The following is a 27,118-nucleotide window of genomic DNA, read 5'->3' on the forward strand; positions in this document are numbered from 1 at the left end:
GGAAGTGAACTTAAAGTGTGATAAGTCAGCCATTTATGAATATCTTTTTACTCTCAACCCTTCAAAATGTGCAGTGGCATCAGACCTATACATACACATAAAGTTTTCCATTTATTTATTCCTCCCCTGCCGTTATATACATAAAATTTCCAGGTAAATATTGGAGCTTTGAATTAGTAAAGAAGTGGTGACAATGTTTTTCTTTTATTCTTGCCTTTTTTTTTGACGATAGCAGCATCCCCGAAAACCTTGCACAATGCATGTCTATGTACATTATTTGTACGTGACTTGAAGTGTGATAACTCGGTCATCTATAAATATTTGTTGACTTCCAACCACTCCAAATACAGTATTCTGTGGCATAAGACCTATCCGTACATATGTTGATTCGAAGTTAAGTATTTTTTTACCTCCTAAACTTGAGGAGGGATATCGTTGCAAAGAACATCGGACGACCCAGACAAGGCTTTTTGCAGAATCATGTTGTGCCTTTTACGTTCCATGTAAAATGAGAAGTCATAAGTATGCTCAGAGTTCCTGTGTGATCGTGGTCCAGCACACAATCATTCTCTCCCCTTGAAAATTTGTCATCGCGGCTGTGTGATCAATAATTTCCTCTGTAAAAAAATAAATGAAATGCTGTGACTGGTCTACTGATGCAGGCAATGGCATACAAAGTTAGGCCGGGGTCCCGCAGTGTCAGAGGCACAAAGTGGCCAGCCACTTCGTGTGATAAAACCAAAATTTGCTTTCATTTTCCGGTCGCCAAATTTCTTGTCCACCCTTGTCTTTTTCCCCATTATCTTGCACATTCTCGCCACCCAGATGCTTCTCCATGTCTTTTTCCTCCACATCGTCACACAGTTCATCGTTGGCAAAAACCTCTTCCATATGTCCCACTTCTGCCAAGCAATCAGGTTAAAAAACCCTCATCAAAACAGTCTGAGGTATCAGAGGAAAAAAATAGATTGTCCCTCCATGACCAAATGCAGTGCTTTATCAGCTGAGTATTCCCTTTCCATCCTGCCCTAGTCAGTGTTGGTAGGTCATGGTCACCTGATTGAGTTGGGCCCCTATATACATTTTGCCAAAGCAGCCATGATCAACTCAGATTTAAACAGCTGACCAATGATAATTGAGAGTTGAATACGTTTTTATTTCAATTGATAACCTTTCCCACGAGGAATCATTCAGAGGTTTCTTTCCCACCAATCAATCATGGTTCATCTTTGAAACAGTACAGGGTGAACACACCCGCATGTGCTTTGGGTGTGCCAAGAGGCACGCAACAAAGTAGAAAACAAGACAATTTTTTTGCATTGCTGGGCAGAAGCAATGCTAAAGAATTGTTGCCAGCATGATGCACCACGGTGTGCAATAGCAACATTATGGGGGCTGCTGTCAGTGGTTTGCAGGCAAAATTGTGATCATCATTATAATTGTTATTATTATTATTATTTTGGGCTTTGGCAACACTCAAACATTTCTTTTTAATTTGCACACAATTTAGTCCGAAGCAGTAGAGAAAAAAAATACCAACATCCCGGAATATGCATTGAAATACAGCAGCTTTATGATAAGTCAAAGATTATGAATTATAATGGATGTCTATATGTCCAAATAATGTACATAGCACGCTTTGTGTATAGTAAGTGGTTGGCTTCTAAATGCAATAACATATTAATCACAGCCATTTAAACATCTACATGTTCTCACAACCCGTGGGTAAATTTGGCTCCCAAGTGTTTTACTTTTCAATTCTCTCTCTTTGATTGAAAATTTATAAATCATGAAATGCACAAAATATGTACCTGCATGCCACAAAGGTTAAATATACATGTTTGCATTCTACTAAAAAATCAATTAAAATATATTTATATTTGAGTAATTACCCTTAATTTAAGTAACAACTCCTGAAAATGGAGCAAGAGTTAATTTATACTGTTGTAGTTCTGTTGTGTAAATACTTATAGCAAAAGTAAAGTAAGCCCTATGATGTATGCTTGTGTATAGTAATGGTAATTGTGATTCACCCTGGTCATCCTGGAAGGGGGATTACCACTTGTGAGGTCCTTTCTCAAGGTTTCTCTTTTTCCTCACGCTGAGGTTTTGAGTTGTTCCTTGCCCGCATGTCGGTTTAAGATCAGGTAATTTTTTAATTGTAATCCTGTGCAGTCCTTTAAGACATTTTTGTGATTAAGGGCTATATAATAAACGTGACTTGACTTGACTTGATATAATACAATATAGTAAATACTGTCCTACTGGCAGAGAAGTTTCTTATTTTACAATTTGTTTAACTTATGTTTCCTGTGAAATAAGAAAAGCTATTCTTAAAATGACCCCAATCATCTTGCATGGAAAAAAGGCCCATCGTTTATAACCTGATCTCATTAAACAAAATACTTAATTCCAAGATAAGAAAAATAAAATTCAAATATTGTTTCTTGAAAACATTAGACTGCTACATCAGTCTTTCAGCTCTGCTGGTTTTCTGACTATTCGAGTCAGCTAGCAGTAGTAAATACACGGTAATGGCCAAAGTTGTATGAAAATGTATACTGATGAGTAAGAATACACAAACATGAACATTCATGGGAATTAAAGCGATGACGCTGTGAGAAATTATATCAGATACTCTGAGGTCCTAAAAATGATGTAACGAATGTACATAAAATACAATTTTCACTGCAATTTTAAAAATACTATAATGATGGGAAATGTTGTCTGCTATAAATGAGACTTGTCTCTCATCAGTTAAGAAAAACAATTAAAAAAAATTAGTAAACTTGGGAAAAAAAACCCAGTTAAAATAAGAAAAATGTTCTGCCGAATTTTGCATTTTATCTATGTATTTATTCTTCTGTTCAGGACAATGTAATTATTAGTATGATGCACTTTGTTTTTGCTTTTTTTTCCACTTTAAAGGGATTCCAGTCGCTCTCTGGACATTTTTGATGAGAAGAAGCACCCGCTGTTGGTGAGAATAAAATATTTGAATGTTTATTTTATTCTCAATTCCGACTCATGGTTGTCAGATGTTTTCGCTTTCTGTATAGAACGAGAAGGTGGCAGACGACTATGCTACAGTAAACCCTGAGCACTGGCTCATTTATCGCTTCATCTGGACTCTATTTAACTCTGCTCAGCTTACGGCTGAGTGCGCCATTGTGACCCTGGTAAGTTTATGACACGCCGCCGGCGCACTGATTATCATAAGTCAGAAATCAGCCTTAACTGAATATGGCTCCACTGCAAAAGAATCATTTTTACAAAGTCATACTACTCAAGAATCGAAAGACTTGTATCTTGGGACGAAAGATTACATAAAATTTCACTTCAAAGCTGGTGAATTTGATGTTCGAAAAACAATAATAAATAATGTTACAGAGTTGGCTTGATTGTTTTTTGGGGTGGGTGGCTTATTTTGAACATGCTAGTTTTGATTATCCACAGCAATCTTTACAGCCTGAATTTGTACTTGAAAAACCACTTAAAAATGACCATGTAAACATTCGTCTTGTAAAACTTTAGGCACATGATTTAAAATGTAATAGCGTTCTTTCACTTAAGTGTGCTCTTCCACCAAAACTATTATCTCTAAAGTACCAGTGTGAAATAATTCCTCACTGGGGGTCGCTGCAGCTTAGAATGGTGCTGAATCTAATGCACTCAAAGACACACTGTGGAAGCCCGAAGGACACAACATTACAAAATATGGAAGCCCACTTCCACATTTTCTTGAGTGAGCAAGGGTACATTTCAGCCAGCGACAGGACATTAAAGCTTATGTTAATCCCTGCAAGCAATGTTCCCTCTAATTTTCCCCGGGTCTGAGCGTTCACACAAAGTCTGTGAGCAACGCTTGAAACAACAGTGAGCAACCACAATCCTAAGCGTGGCAAGATAATTAATTATCAAACATGTCTAAAACTTGACATCAAGTTACATTTTGCTGAGTTATCGTTAGAGTTTAAAATGGGCTTAGTCAACCACAAAGCATCTTGCCAGTTAGAAATCGGCAATGCAAAATTATTTTTCTCTTTTGAATGAATTGACTCATGTACTATTGCAAAGGTTGTACGGCCTACAAACGTTGTTTGTTCTTACAATTCTTTCACAAGATATCCATTTCTTTTTATTTCCTGATATATTTTGTCGCATAATATTAACATTTGGGGGGGCTTATTTAGTCGGTTGTAAGATACAGAACTGTACTTAATCACATTTTTTAGTGGAAGTACAATGTTGGCAACAAGATTCACTTGATATAATTGGAAATTATTTGAATGCAACACAAACTTTTTCTCCTTTTTTCTGTGTTTTTTCTACATTTTTAAAAATTCCTTTAAAAAAAAATCCCATTGTGTTTATTTTTTTCAAGCTGTTACATTTTCTTTTTGTTCTCTATTTACTTTTTTCCTACATTTCTTTCTTTTCTTTTTTTCTGTCTTTTTTTTATACATTTTTCCTTCTTTTTTTCTCTTCCTTTTGTTTCCTTTTTTCTCAGCTTTTCACTACTTTTTCATTTTGGTGTTTTTTTCTTTTTTGTTCTATTCCCCCCTTCCTTTAAGCCATTTTGTGCATAATTTTACATTATATTTGGTCATGTTGGGATTAAAGAAGCAAAAACAACCTAAAGAGCCGTTTAGGACCCGAAAGAGCCGGTTCCTTTTAGTGAGCCGAGCCGAAGAAGCCGGTTCTCTACAAACTCTACTAACTTTACTCAACTGCGTTCTACTTCGACTCGACTTCAAAATACCGCATTTGTGTCCCTGTGGTGAGGGGGCCTCTCCTTGTGAGAGGTAAGAGAATTCTCCCACCATTGTCCACTGTGTGTCGTAAGAGGCGACTAAAGTGGAGGGAGCAAGGGAACTGGGGATCCTCTCCTCTCTATCTCTACTCCATAAGAGACAGCAAGGCAAAGAAAGGGGGGCGGGAGACCGAAAGGGTCTTTAAATGTGAGAGGATGTGGAAGTAAAGCGACTGAGTGGAAGAAAGAGGAGATCGGAAGGATGATGACTAAAAGGAAGGTTGATGTGTTAGCTCAGTAGCCTAGATGGTAGTGTGCCCGCTTTGAGACTGGGAGGTCGCTGGTTCGCGCCTCGGCCGAGACATACCTAATTGGTATAATGGCGGCGCCCTCTGTTGGCTGCGGCTGCATCGACTCGCTACAACGGGTCAGGTGTATCAACATTTCGTTCTGTGTACATTGTTACAAAGAATGACAATACAAAGGAAATTATTATTATCATTATTATTATTAGCCTTGAGTGAAACAAAGATGAAAGGAAGGGGTGAATTACAGCTTGGAGGTATGTATGGTAGAAGGTCTGGAGTTACGGGTGGGCATGCTAGAGAAGGAGTGGCTGTGCTTGTGGGTGAAAAAGCAAAGGAAAATCTGGTGGAGTGGAAAGAGATATCTTCCAGATTGATGTGGGTGAGGTTGAAGTGGGGTGTAGAAGTATGGATGTTTATAAGTGCATATGGACCTGGTTCAGAAAAAAGCGCTGAGGAGAGAGAGGAGTTCTGGAAGGACATGTCCGAATGTGTGGCAAGTGCGAAAGAAGGGTGGAAAGTGGTAATACTAGGTGACCTGAATGCTAGAGTGGGTGATGAAACGGTTGAAAATGTGATTGGTAGATATGGAGTACTAGGAAGAAATGAGAGTGGGAAGAAATTAATTGAGTTATGTGTGGAAAATGAGCTGGTGATTGGAAATACATTGTTTAAAAAGAAGGACGTGAATAAGTGTACCTTTGTCAGAGTGGATAGTGGCAGAGCACTGATGGATTATGTAGTGGTTAAGAAAGGGATGTTAAGTAGATTGTTAGATGTGCATGTTTACAGAGGTGAAATGAGTGGTATGTCTGATCATTTTTTATGTGGAAGGAAAACTGAGAATAGATGGATCGTGGAGGGCTAGTTATAAGAAGAGTGTGAGGGAAGAGGTGAAAATGTCAGCGTTGAATAAGGCAGAAAAGGAAAGAGAGTTTTAAGAGAGGATAAGGGAAGAGTATGAACGGGTTAGTGGAAGAGAAATGGAGAGTGTGGAAATTGAATGGAAGCGGTTTAAAGAGGCAGTGTTGAGGAGTGCAAAAGAAGTGTGTGGAATGAGAAAAGTTGGTCGAGGTATTAGGAAAGGAAGTGAATGGTGGAATGATGAGGTATCAGAGGCTGTGACAGAAAAGAGACGTGCCTTTGAGGAGTGGCTGCAAGATAAGAGTGGCGATACGTATGAAAGATATAAAGTGAAGAAAAGGTTGGTAAAAGCGGCAGTGGAAGCAGCAAAAAGGAAAGCAAATGATGAATAGTGTCGAAAGATAGGAGTTAACTTTGAGGAAAGGAGAAAAGTGTTCTGGAAATAAGTGAAAAGAGTAAGAAACAGTGAGTCTGGAAAGGAAGAGAAAGTGAAAGATAAGGATGGTAGATTGCTGGTTAGCGGTAGTGCAGTCAGGACGAGATGGGCAGAGTATTTTGAGGAGTTGCTAAATGTGGAGGATTGGACAAAAGTGAGAGTCGAGGCGATCGATGGTATAGAGAAAATGCCCATGTTGGGTGATTTAAACGTGAAGCCTGTGGAAACATGGGAGGTGCTAGAGGCAGTGAAAGAAATTAAAGGGGGGAAGGCATCTGGGTTGGATGGTTGTACTGCTGAAGGCCTGAAAAAAGGTGGCACAGCTATGATTGACAGGTTAGTACGCTTGTTGAATGTATGCTTTTTAAGTGGTGTGGTTCCTGTTGACTGGTGTAGTGCATGTGTGTTGCCATTGTATAAGGGTAAAGGTGATAAGTATGAATATAGTAATTCGAGAGGTATCAGTTTGTTGTCTGTGCCGGGTAAGCTGTATGGAAGAGTCTTGATTAAGAGAGTGAGAGAAAGAATGAATGAGGTGGTGATGGAGGAGCAGAGTGGTTTCAGGAAAGGAAGAGGATGTGTGGATCAGGTGTTTGCAGTAGATAGATAGATAGATAGATACTTTATTCATCCCCGAAGGGAAATTCACATTTCCAGCAGCATCCCTGAGCTGAGAACAGTACAATAATAAAGCCAAAAGAATACAATATACAAATAACCAGTGTGACGTGCAAATGCCCACTGTAGCGTGTTATATAGCGTAACTAAATAGTGCTACACAGAATACATATTGCAGTAAGATTCGGTAATATCCAATGTAGGTGGTGTGGTTTAATGTGGGCCAGTAGGACAGGTGTGTAAGAAATATTTTGCAAAAGGTAAGGATGTTTATTTGGCTTTCATGGACTTGGAAAAGGCGTATGACAGAGTTGATAGAGAGGTGTTGTGGCAAGTGATGGTGATGTATGGAGTGGGTGGAAAGTTGTTGGAAGCATTGAAGAGTTTTTTATATGAACAGCAGAGCATGTGTAAGAGTAGGGAGTGAGACAAGTGAGTGGTTCCCTGTGTTGACTGGTGTGAGACAGGGGTGTGTGATGTCACCATGGCTGTTTAATGTGTACATGGATGGTGTGGTGACAGAGGTGAATGCAAGAGTTTTTGGCAGAGGAGTAGACATGATGGACAACAGTGGAACAGTGTGGCAGGTAAGTCAGTTGTTGTTTGCAGATGACACAGCGCTTGTGGCTGATTCTGAGGAAACATTGTGAAGGTTGGTAACGTAGTTTGGAAGAGTATGTGATAGGCGTAAGTTATGTGTCAATGTTGGGAAGAGTAAGGTGATGAAGTGTTCATGTGATGGAGTGGGCATGGCTTTAGAAATCAGGTTGCATGGACAGGTGCTGGAAGAAGTTGAAAGCTTTTGGTACTTGGGTTGTGATGTGGCTGCAGTTGGTGGAATGGAGTGTGAGGTATTGCACAGAGTAAATCAAGGAAGCAAGGTTTTGGGTGCTCTGAGGAGAGTGATGAACAACAAGAGTATGAGTATGGATGTTAAGAGGGGACTGTATGAGAGTGTGATTGTGCCGACTGTGTTGTATGGTGCAGAGATTTGGAGCCTGAATGCAGATTTAAGAAGGAAGTTGAATGTTTTCGAGATGAAGTGTTTGAGGACTATGTTAGGAGTGACAAGATTAGACAGACTGAGAAATGAAATTGTGAGAGACAGAACTGGAGTAGTCGTGGAACTGAGCAAGCGGGTTGATAAGTGAGTACTCTGTTGGTTTGGACACATGGAGAGGATGGATGAGGAGCGAATGTTGAAGAGGATCTACAGAGCAGAAGTCAATGGAAGGAGACCAAGAGGAAGGCTGCGATTTATGTGGATGGATAGTGTTATGAGTGCACTGCAGGAAAGAGGTCTAAATATATTGGAACCTAGAGCTCTTGTTGGTGATAGAAAGGAGTGGAGAGGTGTTGTGAAAGGATAGTGGGATTGTGGACGCGTTCTTAAGAATGGGCTGAGCACCCGAATGATGAGGCAGGGGTAAATCAGTGAAAGCTGTCGGGCCCTGCTGTTGAGGGATATGACCAAGGTAGATAGATAGATAGATAGATAGATAGATAGATAGATAGATAGATAGATAGATAGATATAGATAGGACACAATGTCAGAGGAACCCGTGTATTTTTACCTTCATGCACTGTAACTTTGACTTAAGTCGCTTCTTAATTAGTAATTTTGAGCCCTCATTTTTGTGCGCTGGCTAGATTTTCTTGTGCGCAATTGCGCACGCGCGCAGCTTAGAGGGAAAACTGCCAAGTGACAGCAAAAGACAGATTGAATTGGATACACCCAAGGCAGCTGAAAAAAGCAAATAGGTAGGGTTGTACAGAGCTGTTCTAATTGCCTAACTTTAACTGCTGGCTGGATAAGTTACTCAAATCACCAGTTAAAGATTGCATGGGCGAACCAAAATTTGTCAAGCATTGGGGCCCTTCACCGAGGAACTCTGCGACATTTGCTTGCATGACCAGCTGTTTAAGGCCGGTGACACTGAAGGAAGAAGCAAGCGTCATTTAATAACAGCATCTAACTATAGCAATAGCAGCTAGAGGGAAAACACTACCTGCAGCTATGTGGCTAACACATTGTGTTAGTGGAGAAAGAAAGAAGAAACCGATGAGAAAAAAAAGTTGACGACTATTACATTATTACTGTGTAAGGTAAGTGCTAAAAGCCCCACAAGAACAAGCTACCCTCACAAAATCGTCATTCGGGCTTCCTTAGTAGTAGGATGGTGGCCAAACGTCGTCTTCTTCAAATTTCTAAAACACGTGTGTCTTTAAAGAAAATATTTTTATGATATAGTAAGTGTGTTTTTTCTTATCATTTTATCGTTTCCTTGTTATTTGAATAAATAATGTTTTATATAGACGAAAGAATTATTTTCATTCTACTTAAGGTAGCCATATAATACACACTATATGATTATTTTTAAGGTGTACTTGGAGCGGCTGCTAACGTATGCAGAGATGGACATCTGTCCTTTCAACTGGAAGCGAATCGTTCTAGGGGCCATCCTGCTCGCTTCTAAAGTCTGGGACGACCAAGCGGTGTGGAATGTTGACTACTGCCAGATCCTCAAAGACAATAAAGTAGAGGACATGTGAGCATTGGTTGTAAATAGAGAATTTATGAGAATGAGGCATTTGAAATTTAGCTCTATTTTCAAAGCAGTGTATGTGCTTTAAGTGTGTTTTGTGCTTTTCACCTTCTCGGTTTATCAGAATATAGGAGAACAATAGGATTTTGAGCTTTCATTTTAGATATCATCCATCCAGCCATCCACAGTCCATAGTCAGCTGAACGCACGGGCATGGGTTTGATCTTGGCATTGGTAGGGAGTCAGGTCATTGCACATTTTATTAGGTGATCACATATTTTGTGGGGAAAAAACAATGATTGCTCGATATTGGTTGGGACACATCCTCTCCTTCCATGCCAAAACTATGCCCTTGGCTGAATACTTTAGAAAATAGATTTAGGACTCTAACGTTTACATGAATGATACATCAATAAAGGGCAGACATTGAATGAAGCAGTCATTGCTTCAAAAATGTACTTACTTTGATTCAGTGCATTCATCATTATTTGAGTCAAAAATAACTTGTTTTAAACTTTGTTAAAAAATGAAATACTGTAATCCCTTGTTGAACAGCGTTTAGTGGGGACCAAAACGGAAAAGGGCTACCACACATGACACAAATTAGAATGTTTTTGGGGGCCCGCAATCTTATCATTAAGTGGCCCAAAAAAACCCAAAGATGTGCGTTTGGCTGACCCCTGCTCTCAACAATAGTCGGCCAGGGTTAATGGATTGGGGCCATGACCATGCATTTCATTGTATGTCGGCCCGAACGGCATGCCTACCGACAAACGTGCCTTCTTCCAGCCCCCGCTATAGGGAATTGTGGATAATGGATCGTTTTAGGGGGCAATAACAGCAAAAAAAATAAAAATAACTCCTGACGAAAGTGCACTATGCCGGTCCCTGCTCGCACAAATATGCAATTACGTATAATGGATTGTAGCTGTGAGGTGAAGTTCTGTTTTTGGTTCACAGAACAGCAAAACGTGCGGCCAGGCTCAACAATAATATACTCTGCCGGCCCCCGCTCGCAGCAAGATGCGACCAGGGATAATGACTCGCGGAGTATTTATCAACCCGCAATGTGCTGGGGCCGCAAAGTACAAACTGCCAAGTGGCATGGGATTACAGTACAGATTTTTGTGATTTTTTTCAGATTTTTAAAGAGCATTTTTCTAGAAAACCATCCAAGCCATTCAAATGTCATATTTTTGTATTTATCGTGGGTCGCTAGAAAATGAACGATACTCTTTAAATGGCCCGGGCCGTACGTAGTTTGGAGACTTATATTATAGATAATTAATTATTATAATAAATATATGTATTTCCTTGTACTAACTCCCAATCAGATAATTCTCATATAAAAAGAGAAAAAAAAGGAATCTGCTGGAGACTGTTACCCAAGATATCCTTCAGTGTGTTTGGCAGGAGCTGGATTACCGACTTGACACGTTCTGTCTCAGGCGGTGCGCAGATTGATTATTTTGGAAATCTTAAGATCTTCAACATTCATACTATTAATTTATTTGCCTTAATCGTGTACTTTCTGTGATATTTATACCACAAAGAATATAAACATGGTTTTTGAAACTTGTATGTAATCTACCTGAGTCTGACGCGTCTTCTTTTATTACAAATGCATCTTCAAGCTTGGAATAATTGTTGTATAAAACCAAACCCATCTTTTGTAGTCAATCAATCGAACCAAAGAATCTGATGCAATCTTGTTCGAATTACCAGGAACAAAATGGAGCGAGAGTTTCTTGAATTGCTTCAGTTCAACATCAACGTCCCAACTAGTGTCTACACCAAATACTACTTTGACCTGCGCTCGCTGGCCGATGACAACAAGTTTGGCTTCCCCACGAAACCGCTTGGAAACCAGCAGGCACAAAAACTAGAGGTGAATAGTCACATGTGCTTGGCCACATTTTGGAATGTCTTGCTCATAGGTCTGCAATGTTGTCTTTAGGCCATTTCCAGACTTTGTGAGGATCGGTTCAAGAACCCAGACAGATCTCGTCTTCAGAGATCTTTCAGTGCTGACAACTTGGAGGGTGGGGGGGTGCAAAACACGAGGGCAATACTGTCCTAATTGAAGGGACAAAAGCAACAATGAGATTTTGACTTGAGCAATGATGTTTTAAATTCTAGCGGGTCATTAAAATATGTCGCATATTAACCAATATTTACAAAACTTTGGATGCCAACCTGCATTATTGTTCCAGAATGGAGACAAAAGTAGATTTTTATTTGCTTACTGTGTAGGCACTTTTGGCTGGGATATTATTCAAGTAAAATAAAGTGCATGAATTATTGGTTTTGTTGTCTGGTGTTGTTTTAGATTTGAATTCCAATGTATTTTCTTATTATATAAACTTGATATTGAGTCTACATGTGAGCCAAATAATCTGTGTAAAGTTATACGATTTTAGGCGTCATTATCATGACTATAAGGATTTTGTTTCGGTTGTTAACATGATATTGTTATGTAATGCAAGTATTATTGTGCATTACAGTTGCCTGTAGCACACAAAGCACAGAACCAAAGAACTGATTACTGTAAAACCAGCGTTTACTGGCTACGCAGTTGTACGACGTATCTTCTTCCACTAGGTGACAGTGCCGCTTTACCTACAGTTAGCGAATGGCCGTGTCTTTGCTGTAAATGGCAAGAAATACGCGAGCAAACGGGAGTCAAAAACATGGTTCTCACCTAAATGAATCATTAAATAAAGTCGTGAGGTAGACTGATACCAAGTTGGTGAAACCCTCACCCCCGTAATTATTTCCACAGCCCATATGTTTTATGCAAATCACTCATTCAAGTTATTTAGTTGCTTTAGGACAGACACGAGCTGTGTTCCGTTCGTAGTCAGCACTTAACGTTATCAAATTAGGGGCTTACAGTTTTTACGCAGGGTTTATGGCAAAAGAATGCTCGCTTTCAGTGCTGACCAAAGACACAAATAAACAGTCAAACTTTGCTTGAGTTGAAACTGCTAATTAAGCTCAAGTGGGGTTTTTGGGGTTTTTATGGGTTATTGTTCTATCTTCGTTATTCATTATCCATTATCCGTTATCGGTCAGTTCATAATACGCTACAAAGCCTAGGAGCCGGGACACTTACTCTCAGCCAAAAGGCCAAGCTAAGGTCCTAGCCCTAAAGCCTTGCTGCGATCATTGCGAATGCACCGTTCCCGGAGGTACTGCAATACCGGGCCGATGCGTGGAGTGGACAGAGCAAGCTCTTATTCCATCAAGTAGCCACGACGCTGACTGCAGGAATTCCATGAAACGGTTAGTCTCGCCAACATGCTAATGCTAGTTTTGATTTACACACAAATAAGGCAAGGTCACGTTTTGTCGTTCTTTAAATGAATGGTATTTTAAGGTGACATAAGAAATTTGTTTAAATTGAATGATGACAACATAACATCATGGCAATCAGATATACATAATAGCATACAGCCCATTTCAGTAATTTTTGACCTTAATTAAAGGGATAAATATACAACAACTGGAAATCGTTAGCACGATTACTAAAATTAGCTTAACATATGAAAATATGCAGTAGTTAAGAAACTAAACAATACATATCAATTTTTGTTGAAAACGCCCAAAAGAGAAGATTTGCTAGTTCGAGTAACAACCAGTATGTCATCAACTATTGTCAACTGTGGTTCTGGATTTGTGTACTATCTATGATAGTGTGGTAGCCTTTAATGGCGGACGCATCAGGTTAGCACTGCTCGTTCTATGCGTTTATACTCTCAATGGCATCGGTTTTAAGTGTGTTGTTAATTATTAATTTTACAATTCTAACCATTTTGATATAGCTAGAAGTAAAGCAGCCGAGTCCTGCAATGGCCGGGCATTATACCGGCGGGCGGAGACATAACTGCGTACGATTCTTGCTCAAAGATGTTGTGGCAATTTTGGAGGTAATGTCAAGGCTGGATTTTATTGACAAGTTTATTGAAAAGCTTCTGAAGTTTAAAAAGGAGGAGATATATGCTGTCATAAAAATGCCTTCTGGCAAGGGCTTTGATGTAAGTTTTGTAACGGCGGCTCTTTATCAAGAGTTTTGGAATCGCTTTGAGGGAGTGAGGCCCCAGTTTTCTGGATTTACAGTGGAGAAGCTGACTGATAATGCTAACAAGATTGTCATTGTCAGAATGTTTAGCGAGGTGGTGAGTGCTGATGACGTCTGTTATTGGTTGAGTAGATACTGCTCGGTAAAAGGCCAGGCTATGAAGGTGAGGGGTGAGAAAGGCTATTGGACTGGTGCCTGGAGGGTACCCGTCCAACAATGGCAAGATCCTCAGGGCTTTCAGGGACTGAAACACCTCCCGTCGACTATATTCCTGGGGGAAAACCATGGCTTTATCCACTATCAAGGGCAACCGAAACTCTGTCGCAAATGTGGTGAGCATGGGCATCTGGCTGAGGTATGTGATCGAATTTTTTGTGGAAAGTGCAGGACAATTGGACATTCCTTTGAGGAATGTATCATTAGCAGAAAATGCAACCTGTGTGGAGAAACGAACCACCTCTATAGAAACTGCCCGAAATCGTTTGCTAACAAATTGAAAGCTAGGAAGGCAGTTAACAAAGACAACAAAGACAATGAAGTGATGTCAGACAGCATAGATAATGAAATGAATAAATGTAACAAAGACAATGAAATGAATAAAGATAACAAAGACAATGAAATGAATAAAGTTATGGAAATACCAAATGAAAATGAACAAGAAATGAATAAAGTTATGGAAATACCCAATGAAGATGAACAGGAAATGAATAAAGTTATGGAAATACCCAATGAATTTGATAAAGAAATGCACAAAGAAAATGGACAAGACAAACAAATTGAAAATACAGATGTCCCTACCAAAACCCCTGGAGGAGAGACCAGAGAATCAAATTTGAATCAGGAAGGAAATGGAAATTCTAATTCGATTTCTCATAAAATATCTGAATTTGGACAAGACAAACAAATAGAAAAGGCAACTGCCACTCCAAAAACATGTATTAATCAGGAAGGGCCTGGAAGAGAGTCAGAATTAGCAAATTTGTTTGCTACGCCACTGCCGGGATTTGGAGAAGACAAACAAGTCGAAAAGGCGAACGACTCTCCAAAAACCCATAAGGGCACTGGAAAGAGGGGTAAAAGTAAGACAAAATTGGGGGTGGTGAAAACACCGGAAACAAAGAGAAGAGATTTAGAAGAGAGCCGATTGCCGATGAAAAAGCCCACAAGGGAACTGTATAAAGTTGAGCCGGAGGAAGTCGGGGAGGGACAAAATCTGACCCTTTGTGGGCAGGGAAGTAAGAGACCCCTCGATAGGTCCTCTGGCTCACCCCCTAACCCAGAAAAAAGGGGAAGACCTGGAACCACAGACAGAGAGTCAGAGGATTCCAGAGTTTTCCCCGGTGAGTCTCCAAATGAGGTACTGCTCTTAAGTGATGTGTCTGACACAGGTGACGCTCTCGATGATCACCAAAGAATGGACTCGGATCCCCCGGTTTTGTCTAAGTAGTTTAAATACTTTAACAACAATTATGAACATTACATTCTCTACTATCAATGTGAGAAGTGTGAGATCAAAGGTTAAGGCTCACAGTGTTTTATCGTTCTTAAAAACTATAAGAACGGATGTGTTTTTACTACAAGAATGCTGCATCCCCTTTCTAAAAAATTATAAACAGTGGGAAGAGATTTGGCCATATCCGTCATTATGGAGTGGCTCGAATGAAAACCGTAACGATGGGGTAGCCATTTTAATAAACAACCCTCAACTCATCATAAAGGGAAGTACTGTGATGAGAGACGGACGCGCAATCTTAGCAAGACTTTCTTATATAGGGAATGATTTTAACCTCATTAACATATATGGCCATGCCGACAGACAACTTAGGTACGAACTCTTAGAGGACATCCAGTCGCATATGCTAGGCCATCAACCACTAATCGTGGGAGGAGATTTTAATTGCATCCTAAGTAGGAAGGATAGAAAGAGGACCGATGAGGAGTTTAAAGTAGATAAAACATCAACTTTATTACAAGACATGTGCCGGACATTTAAACTGGAGGACTGTTTCAAATCCATACATCCAGGAGAGGAAGGCTTCACCTGGTTCAGTAGTGACAATGCCAGAGCCTCTCGAATAGACTACATATTTACAAGGGGTTTAGCACAGAGTGATGCAAGATTAATTCCTGGGGTTTTTTTCGGATCACTTGCTACTGTTCTGCTCTCTCTCATTTCCTTCAGGTATGACTGTTGGGAAGGGTCTGTGGAAGTTAAACTGCTCCCTGCTGGAGGATGAGGCTCTAGCCGCACAATACAGGGAGCTGTACAAAGACTGACAGACCCTTCAAGACTCGTATGATTCACAAGCACAATGGTGGGAAATGACAAAGAAACGAACACAGACCTTTTTTAAAAATGCAGGGAAAAACAAGAAACTTAAAGAGATGAAACACATGTCGGGATTACAAAGAAGACTCCAACGCTATTTCATCCTAACAGAAAAGGGGATGGACTTTAATGATGAAATCAAAGAGACCAAACAAGAACTAAACGCTTTGGCGGAAATAAAGAGCAAAGGCATCATAATAAGAAGCAGAGAAAGAGAAATAGAAGAAGGGGAAAAATGTACACGCTACTTTTAAAAAAAAATTATGAGCAAAAATGAGGGGCTTTTTAAACTTTAAAACGAAAACGGGCAAATAACAAAGGAAAGTAGTGAAATAACCAAATTAGTCGAAGACTACTACAAAAAAATATTTGAAAAGAAAGAAACACATGAGAATGAAATGGGGCATGTATTAGATCATATTTCAAGATCAGTGCGTCAAGACCCCTTTTTAACATCGGACTTTACCCAAGACCAACTGAATGATTGCATAAAGACTATGAAAAAAGGCAAATCACCCGGGGAGGACGGGCTCAACCTCGAATTTTACCGGACTTTTTGGGATATTTTAGCACCAGATCTGATTACTGTTTTTAACGAATTTTCCAGTCGAGACAACATGCCAGACAGTTTCAGAATAGGGATAGTAACTCTATTGCACCAAAAAGGAGACAAAATTGACTTAAAACACTGGCGACCCATGACGCTTTTAAACGTGGACTGTAAAATGTTCAGCAAGCTTCTAGCAACACGAATGTCTGTAGTCTTGGGAGACTTGGTTGATACGGACCAAACCTGTGCCATCGTGGGAAGGAAGATCAGTGACAGTCTCATGCTGATCCGTGACACCATTTGTTATGCGAAAGACAGAAACATGCGACTAGCGGTCCTAAGCCTAGACTTTGAAAAAGCCTTTGATCGAGTCTCGCACCAATACCTCTTATGGGTATTGCAAAAATGTGGTTTTCCCCAAAAATATATCAAGTGGGTGGGACTGCTATACCGAGACATCTACAGCAAATTCATGATTAACGGGAATTTATCGGAAGCAATCGAGAACAACTGCGGTGTACGTCAAGGTTGCCCTATGTCTCCCCTTCTCTATGTTCTTTGCATTGAACCTTTGGCACAAATGTTAAGAAAAGATAGATTTGTCGAAGGGATCAATATCCCAGGAAGTGGGGGACAAATTACCAAGTGTGTTTTGTACATGGATGATTTTAATATTTTATGTACTGACCGCGCATCTGTTGGAAGAGCCCTTGACTTGACTGACCTGTTTGGGAGGGCGTCTGGGTCAAGGCTAAATAGAGAAAAATCACAAGTGAAGTTTTATGGAACGTGGAAAGAGACAGAAAAGGCAGGACTCCCACTGACAGTGTTAAAGACAGACCAGAAAATCCTAGGGATAAAATTCAATGCGGATGGAGGAGGCGAGACCAACTGGGATGACGTGACAAGGAAAGTTAAGCAAAGACTTGTTTTTTGGTCACTAAGAAAACTGACAATAGAGGGGAAGGTCCTAATCATCAAAGCGATCATCCTCCCACTGCTTTTGTCAATCAGTTTATTTTCTATGCCCAAAAGAAACGTGCTGTTACAACTGGACCGAGCCATCTTTCGCTTTGTCTGGGGCTCAAAGTGGGAAAGGATAAAAAGAGATACAATGAAAAAGAAAAAGGAAAAAGGGGGAAAGGAATGCCTGACCTCCAGCTTTTCCTGGGAAGCAAATATGTCTCTCTCCACAACCAAAACGCTGTGGGCCCACCCAACAACCCGAAAAGTCAAGCGATGACCCGGTTTTGGATGGGCTCATATTTGCGGAAGCTAAAGCTTGAACCAAACAATCGTTTGATTCCAGTTTCATTTAACTTGCCACCAACACATCTCTTTATTCGGGTTTTTTTAAAGAAGTTTGATTTGGAAACACAAGAATGTCACACTTTACAAAACCACAGGGCCCTTATTGCTATTGTGCAAGAGCGAGCAACAGTAAGTCCTGTGCGGGGGCTTGCGTTTGGCGAACCTACAACGGTTTGGAGCAACGTGAATCATCCTGCCCTCCCAAACAGACTACGAGACTTGTCATGGATGGTGGCTCATGAGGTTCTCCCAGTCAGAGCCGTAATGCACCACCGAGGAATGTCAGCGACTTCGACATGCCTTTGACCTGGCTGTGGCGCCCAGGAGTCGGTGAGGCACCTTTTTTGTGAGTGCAACGCTGCCGAGTACTTGTGGACAATGGCCGATTAACTAGGAAAGTTCCCGGACTTGCCAGCAGGGGAGGTCCCTGATGCACAGTACGTGCTTTACGGGGTGAGTCGGTCGAGGAGGTCTCGGAACGACTTTGCCAGGGATTGGCTCACTCTCGCTGCCATCAAGGACGCCATCTGGACCTCCAGAAACCTGCTGGTATGGAGTTGCAGGCAGATCCCCCCCGTGGCTGTGCTCCAAATGGCTGCAGATACCATACAATCTGTGAGAGCGGCGGGCCTAGGACGCAGCCATAAAGAACAATCGTCTGCACCCACCCGGAGGGGGGAACCGGAGCTACACTGTGGGGGTCCCGGCAGCAACGGCCTGGGTTGTGGAAAGTAGAAGTAAGAAGGGAGAGGACCCACACAGAGGACTGGAAGGATGCTGCTTGGGAGGGTGGGATGGCAGAGCTATGCCCTTGCACAATAGTATTGCCCTTTACACGTTGGTTAACTACTGTTAAGAGATAATGACTCTGAAATTGTTTAATTGATGTTGAAAATGTCAGGAAAAAATGTTAAAACATCATATCGTCACGTCATATTGTCAGATATAACAAAATTGTGAATATGCTTGATGGCTGCTGAGATTGTCGTGTTTGTTTTGCTGCTGTTGGTGTCGGTGGATTTGTTCAGACCGAGGACAATCAACTTTGGCCTGGACGGATCTATTGACACTAACAAAGATGTTATATAATGAAATTGTGAATATGCTTGATTGCTATTAAGATTTTCGAGAAGGGTTGTTCAAACCTCACATTGTGTTTGCTGTTAAAAACGTCATATTGAAATATAATATTGTGAATGTGCTTAATCGCTGTTGAGATTGTCATGATTGTTTTCTGTTATTAGTGTCAATAAATTTGTTCAAACAAAAAAAAAACTAGAGTTAATTGATCACTAATAGAAAATACGCTTTTCCTCCCGTTCTGCTATGACTTGCTTGATAAATAATGGAATGTCATATTACTAACTGCTAATTTTAAAAGGACAGTGTGTATTATTTGACAATCAGATGCCACTGTATAGTGTTGGGCAGGGGTCGGCAACACAAAATGTTGAAAGACCCATATTGAACCAAAAAACTTTTTTTTTTTCCCGGTACGGCAACAAATTAAAAGCTTTATATAAGCCTTATAATGAATGCAAAGTGTTCTGTGTGTATCTATACAAGCTTACTATCAAAACGACTAAGTTTAATGCAGCGCATTCTGTGGAGAATGATACAGCATGTGACTATTGTAGAATAACTCCTCAAGTTTAAATTAAATATTAATATTTAATGTCTTCGCAATATTAAAGAATTACAGTATGTTTCAATTATTTTATACAATTAGATAAATGCAATAAAGAAATCCAATTTTTGTTGTCATTTTCACTAAATAATACACACTGTCCATTTAAATACCATAATTAAGCCCTCATAAAAGAAAAGTTCTTTGAAAAAGTTGAAAGTTTGGTTGCATGGTTTGTATGAACTTGATTGCACTCTCTGTGTTTAAAAATATTTATGGACGTTGGCTAAGTGGGAATGATTCTGCCTTTTTTATGATGTATCCCAGTTCATTCCAAATGATTGCCTACGCAAATTTCGGGAAAGACATATACCCCCATGTGGTGGTATCATATGATGAAGTACGTACGACGAAATCCGTAAATGTGTGTGTTGTGTTTTCACTGTAGGACTCCCCGTGCAAACATGGCTTCATTAATCTGTCATCCTCATGGGACTTGACCAAACGCATCCTGGTGCACCCAGGGAAGTCTCACCATTTACCCTTTACCCAGGTCACACTTCACAGAGAAGGTGAGCGTTGTACAGTATACTTGTCAAGCTTCTCAGCAGGAAGTGGATTCTGCGGCATGAGTCACACCGAATACACTTTATCATTTTGTTTTGGTGCCACAGAAAGTAAATGTCAAGCCAGGCACTTTACTCAAAATATATATTTTTTGCAAGTCACATTTATTCTATTGATGCCTATGAATACAGAATGCAATGCAAAAAACAAAGTTTGATTCTTTGTATACAATGTGCTATTGTAGGGTTTGACTCACAATGTGCAAAGCAACCAAACACAATTCTTTTTCTGTCCACAAAAGTATTCGTATGTAAGGATTTCAGTAAGTGTTAGTAATCAACATAGTAGGAACATAAGTTGCTTTTTCTGCACTAATCAGGTACAAAAAAGTAGCTCTCAGGTTCAAAAGGGTTCAATTCTGTACTCTGCTGTATAGAGTTCATAGACTACTTTTGAGAAATACAGTCAGAGTTGTTGTTAAAAACCGAACTCGCATATAAATATTGTTAGGTTTTAAATATTAAAATGTACCGTTTACCAAGTTGTTCGAATTAGTTATCTGACTCCATTGACCAAACACAACCTACATGCACCTAACAATGAGCGCTCTTTTCTTGATGGAAAAGATGACCAAGAGACCGGCATTCCCACTCTGGTGCAGATATAATTCCTTAAACAATTTAGCTAAGTGAACTCCATCGAATATGGCCGAATTAGTGTTGCTCGAGTCTCTGTCAAGCCTCCTCTCTTGATCTTCCTCTTCTCTCCTCGACCCACGTTCTTCCGCAAGCTGGCGTGCCAGGGAAGCCCCCACGTGGGCTCCACCCCCTCGCCTCAATGTCTGGAAAAACTCAAAACAGCAGAGCGTTTATCAAAAAAATACCTGCCGTCCTGCATTAAAGTCCTGTTATCAAAATTCCCTAGTCAAAATATTTTGCATTTGGAACCTCGTGACCTGAAGCCCACTCAGTGAAAATCTCCATTGCACTCAATAAATGTAATTTGTATTCAATCGTATAAAATCCCTTATATTCAAATGTATAAGATCCTTCAATATGTTTTCTTCTGCCAGTTTAAAGACAGATACTAACAACATAAACTGCTTTCTCGATTTTTTTCCCCCCGTTGTTTATATTGTATTTTTCCTTAAAAATTATAAGACCGATAACCTATGAGTTATTTTTAATATCAGTCCACAGAATGGGGCCTACCTGACACCCAGGTACAAAACATACACCTAAAATAGATTATTTTCATTGAATGACTCCAATAGATGGTCAATTGTTAGATAAATAAATAAGTAAATACTTGTTTCAAGTTTGCACATTACTTTCAAATATTTCTTCATTACACTGTGTGGAAAATAAGACGAGAGAATAAAATGTAAATTGGACTTCACTATCTTAAACCACATTCTGGGAGCTGCAGTTTTCTGATCCAATGGTGTCAGTGTATTCCGCAGTATCCCAGTTGGTTGGTGAATAACAGTTCTCCACAACTGTACCAAGAAGCTGGCAAACAGTGTTTGTTCAATCCATTTTACATTTTAAGGCATTTACATTTGATAATTATATTATTTGTCTGATTGTGGCTTCTGCAATCCCCGCAATGATTCTTCAGGTTTGGGTAAAATGCTTGGCGCTGTTGTAGTTCAGACGAAGATGACAGCTGGTAGCCTGGTTGAACACACTAATACACAAGCTAGTCAGCTGTCAACCTATCAGATTTTGTCAAAATTGGTCCCTTTTTTGCAAAATAGGAACATTGGAAAATTAATAGGATTTTAGTTTAAAGGAAGAGTTTGTAATATTTTATGCCTCTTAGTGGTACAAAGAACTTTTACGCAGTAAAAAAAAAGATTTGAGTACTAGGCAATAATACGTCAACTATCAAACTAATGTAAAAAATCTTAGGTGTGTATTTATTTTACACAGTGGAATCCACACAAACGTCGCAGCCATGTTTGTCTGGCATCCAGCCGCCGCGCTGTGCTCTGTGGCAGTGGCCCTCGCTCGCACCAGACAACACAGTGCCATCTCGTGGTCAAAAATTACACACTGGTGCTTTAAAGTTAATGTTTTTTGTTGCCTACTGTACAGAATTCCTTGCTCTTAAACATTATGCCTTCAAGAGACAGCATGATATTGTCAGTGCTGTTCATTTAGACGCTCTACTTTAACTTTTTTGTTTTGCGTTACTGATTCTGTGGGCAGGGCCATTCTTCATCGCATAGTGCTCTGGGACTTGGTTTATTTGAGAAAAAATACAAAAGGTGTGTCTGCTTACGCAGACTTAACTGCAAATTGGTTTTGTTAACATTTAGCGCAACTTCATAGACCTAATATGTAAGGTCCTTGCATATTATTTTGGCCCTATTTATTTAAAATATGGCTGTAAACAATCTATCCGCTACTGATAAATTATTATTTTCGGTTTAGTTAGAATACTCTTTATTGAACACTTAGATTAATTGATTAACAAAATTGAACTCTTAGTAATCAATTCATACAGTACATCTATACATACAATACCAACGATACACGTAGTTGTAGTATTCCAAACAAATGATCTTGTATTTGCCTTGTAGACTGGATTCAAGGTGTTCATGTAAATCTCCTGGATTTTAGTGCAAGCTCAAGACAGACTTCTGCCGCAATTTGCAACCAATTAACGGTCACTTGAAGTTTGCGTTCGATCTTTTAAGGTTAAACGCAGGTTTGAGATGTGTTGGTTTTGAATCTATCTGAGCTCCAGAAGACAAACTCGTTTAGCCAGTTCTTTAATTAACTTGTCACACGATAATTTGAACTACCTTACTTTTGAAATTTAGGAGAAGAAATCAATTGAGTTTGTGTACTTTGCTAAATAGACGTGCGCTAATCCCGACACATCGAGTTGTTTTCTATTGTTTTGTAGTGCGCACACAAGTATGACGCATCTGCCTCAGTGTCATCTGCAGGAGTGAAGTGTTAATATTAACTGTGCGTTTCGGATCTACGCTTTTACATTATGGCATCCATCTTGGCTTTTGCCGCCCCTCCACTCTTCCTGCTGAGTTGGCACATAAATAAGCCCGCTGGCTGCCATTGCTTCTGTTTGTCTTCTTGTCCGATCCAAATTTTGCCATGCTGGCCTGGCAGAGGAGCAAAGTATTTCGGGGTGCCAGATGTTCGGCAGACACAGACAGCAAGCTTAGTAAAAGAGCACCAGTATTTGCCCTTTGACCTAAGCCAAGAGACTTCTACGGCATTAACACAGCAGGCATGTCAGTAGACTTGGCATTAATTATCGCAACATAAATTTGCATATGCAGGAGTGTGTTGCATGCTAACCTGGATTCTTAACCGTTAGCTCTCCAGTCTTGTTTTGGGAACTCTAAAAACTGTTGAGTCAAAAATAACCAAATTGATCTTGCGTATTAGGGAAAATGGCTCCTAGTTTGGTTTGTATTAAAGGTCGACTGATTATCGGGCGGGTGGATTATCGACACTGACATTTGGGAATTTGACGGATATCGGTATCGGGATTTTTATTTATCCGATTTACCGATTACACCGAGCAACTACTGAGCTGCCCACTGTCTCTGATGCTACCCACTCTGCACTTTCTGATTGGACTAGCAAACAGGGGCGGAGCCACTGAAGCAGGAAGCTGTTCGCACTGTCCACAGTCTACAAATATTTTTTATATCCGTGAATATTTTTCACTTTCACAATTACTGTTTTGTTTTCTCTCCACCTCCTTTGGCGAGCACCCTTGACTGAAATGTCGAGGAAATGTTGTCATTGTGCAGCGACACACACACGGAGGCAGACAACACCGGTGTCTCACTCACCTTTGCGCGAACGCAGTTGGATTTCCCTATGCCGCTCAGCGTTGGGCTTCCTGTAGAACGAGTGACGCAATCGTAGTCTATAAAATGTGTTCATGAGAAATATTGATTGGCGTCAGGGATACACGAATTTGGAAAAAACAAACTTTTCAGACCATTATTGCAATTTCGATGCGATTTTCAATTTTAACCCCCAAAAAATGCATTTTCTTTGCTATTTTTTTGTGAGTACTTAGGGCCCGGTCACACAGCCGTTTGCGTCTGTATCGCGGGTAAAATTTTGCGGGTTTTTTTTTGCCCGTGGTTGCCCGCGATGGAAAATGTGCAAAATTGGCCAACCCGCTGTTCATCGGTGGTATGCCCGCAAAACAGACGCCGGCGACTGTTCCGCTTCCTCATCGCGTCATTTCCACGTCATTTTCTCGTGTGGACCACGGGTATAAAAGCTCCTGAGCCGGTGTTGTGCCCAAATCCGACTCCTACGCAAAATGTTCGCCATTACATTCCCTAAAAGTGAGATAAAAGTGAGATAAAACGAGGTAAAAGTGGTTGTAGTAGCGAGGGGATGCAAATCTCGGCAGGGATGCATTTCTCGGCATAACACCGGGCTGTAGAAATCATAACCGCTCAAGACACAGTCACGTGAAGATCAAGATTTCAAGCTATGGCACCGAAGAAGCCAATATGTTATTATTGTAATAGTTTTTCATTTTGATTTTATTATCTTGTTATGAAATGAAAATAAATGTCAAGAAATAAAAATGGATTAAGACGAGGTCACTACGGTGACGGAGATCCATGTCAACATCTCTCTCCAGGCCAGCAGGGGAGTTGCTGATTTTTAATACAGTAATCCTTCGTTCTTCGCGGGGGTTGCATTCCAACAAGGAACCACAACAGTCAAAATCCGTAAAGTTTATCTCATCTCATCTCATTAGCTTCACCGCTTATCCTCAGTAGGGTTGCGGGGCGTAAAGTTTATTTCCTTTATTAATTGATGTATTTATTGAACACTGTCAAAACCAAATAACAAATACTATACTCAAGCATTTGTTTAACAAATAAAACTACTGTACTTCATTAATTTTATTTTTTAACAAAGAACATTGATACTGAAAATTATTATTTTAAAACTAATGTTGCTGCCACCACTAATTTTACACCACTGATTTCATAAAGGGCTGAAAATAAATTTGGGACACCATTTTTTTTACCTCAGATGATATTTTGTTGCCATCATTTGGACCTTATTGGGGGAAGGAATGTAACGTGAATAAACATTCCAAAAAACAGATAAAAATACTGAATGTCATGAAAGCCTTTATTGCAAATAACGTCTGTACTTTCAAATTACAATTTAGAAAAAAATCATGCTTCTATATTGCATTACTCATTTCGAAAAGGGATGGGAATGATTTAAGGAAATTATCCACTTTTTTTATTTCAGATGATATTTTGTCTATCTCTTGGACAGCGAGGAAATACTTTACTTCTTATGAAACAAAATAAAGACCTTAAGAGGTTTGGAAACAAATCCTGTGCAACAGATGAAGTAAAATTTCTGACATTTAAAATCCAAATAACAGGAGAAAATCTAATTCTTTAAAAATAAATAACTTGTAGCTGTGGGACTTTTTTTTATAAGTACACATTTTTGGGGTGTGTTTAAGAATTAAAACAGCTGAACTCTAGATGGTTAGCTGTGTAGTGTTAGCCTTGAAATGTTAGTCAAAGTCCGGCTATCGGCTAACAGAGGTTAACTTGGCAGAGGGGACACATAAAACGTTCTAGTTCGTTTGTTTTGATGGCACTCACTTTCTCTTATCTTCTTGTGCAAAATGAACAGCAGCAGTGTCATGCACAAACCTTGCCCGGGTGAAGCCAGCTTCACAAGGCTCGTCTCACATTTCAACTAACGTGATGGCAACATTTTTTTTTAAATCATTTTTAGATTTTTTTTTATTTTTTTTTTAATACATTTCTCGTCACCAAAAATTCAGTTTGGCCCTAGTTATTGTATTATCATGTAGCATTATATACTGTATAGAGTTGATAGACTAAATCTAAAACGACATATTCATAGTTGTTATTAAAAACGGAACATGCATATAAATACATTGATTACGTTAAAGGAGCTGAAAATAATTTGGAATTTTTTTACTTGCGCCCTCCACATCTGGCTTGTGTCATCATTTCAGCTTCTGAATAGTGCCTTCATGATGCATGTTAAGGTAGGGGCATTTTTAGACGTGCTTGAATGTTTTAAAAAATGTCAACTTACTTAGGGATTGGATAGAAGTTTGGACTGTACTTGAAGAATGCTTCTTCTTACTTTAAGCATTTTAATGCTTTACTAATCGATAGAAAATAAAGAAAAAAAAGTGTTGACGAACACGACATAAATTGACACCCTGGTAGAGGTAAGATCTTGGGCCTATACCGGAACCTGGCCCGAAATATCAATCATTAAGTCGGGCTGGGCTGAGCTTTTCTCTTGTGTTTTTTTTTTTTTTTTTTTTTGTCTTCATGGAGGATCTGCATAGCATGCACTCATTTTTACTAAACATATAATGGCCTGGAGAGGGATGGGCACAGCCAGTCTGTACTTGTTCAATACACACTTCAGGACACAATGCCCGTACGACCCTAGTGGTTAAGGGATCGAACCAAACAACCCATTATTTGGATGATTTGAGTGATATTATTCTGGAGTAACTGAACTTTTACTAAAATAACACACCTCGGCGCCAAAATATGCAAGGTGCCAAAATGAAGCTTCAGGTTCACTTCGGGCCGTACCCTTAAGTCAATTTGGTCTTTGGGCTGCTTCAGGTTTTTAAACCCACAGGCAGGGTCGGGTTGGGCTGAATATATTAGGCCCGATCTTTACCTCTATCAGATTCCTTCTAATGGTCGGTCCCAAGACGAGCACTCTACCTCCACAGCTACTGCCACCCCCTAAACTACTGTAATGAACTAAACTTGTAATTCATGTGTTCCGCCTCGAAAAGCTGCTAAAAATAAGATAAAAGCAAATAGGTGTGATGGGGGAAAAAGCATCAAGGCTCCTTGAACTCAGTAAGGCATTGTCAACACATAGGACATCTCAAATGAGGCACCTCAACTTTGAGGATTTTTTATGCTTGCTAACAATAGATATTACCAATATAAAGCGCTATCACCAATTTATTTTTCCATTGTTTACATTGTAGCTTTGCTGGAAAAGATTAAAACCCATCACCATTCAGCGATTTTCAAAACTTTTCCACAGTTTGTGGGCTACCTGACCCCCTGATACA

At 39.8% G+C, this 27,118-nt stretch overlaps 1 protein-coding gene across 1 annotated transcript in view; it reads left to right on the forward strand.

The window, feature by feature from the left end:
- LOC148370173 (cyclin-Y-like protein 1) overlaps positions 1-11,796 on the forward strand; it is a 16,579-nt gene extending 4,783 nt beyond the window's left edge. The window contains exons 6-10 of the mRNA XM_088332575.1: positions 2,929-2,980; positions 3,060-3,179; positions 9,359-9,525; positions 11,248-11,410; positions 11,480-11,796. Coding sequence (XP_088188701.1) covers positions 2,929-2,980; positions 3,060-3,179; positions 9,359-9,525; positions 11,248-11,410; positions 11,480-11,602 — 625 coding nt within the window. The 3' untranslated portion in view covers positions 11,603-11,796. The remainder of the gene's footprint in view (positions 1-2,928; positions 2,981-3,059; positions 3,180-9,358; positions 9,526-11,247; positions 11,411-11,479) is intronic.
- Positions 11,797-27,118: the final 15,322 nt, after the last annotated feature.

The sequence above is a fragment of the Urocampus carinirostris genome, chromosome 3, assembly GCF_059441175.1.
Source record: "Urocampus carinirostris isolate Australia breed hairy pipefish chromosome 3, RoL_Ucar_1.0, whole genome shotgun sequence".
Taxonomy (NCBI): Eukaryota; Metazoa; Chordata; class Actinopteri; order Syngnathiformes; family Syngnathidae; genus Urocampus; species Urocampus carinirostris.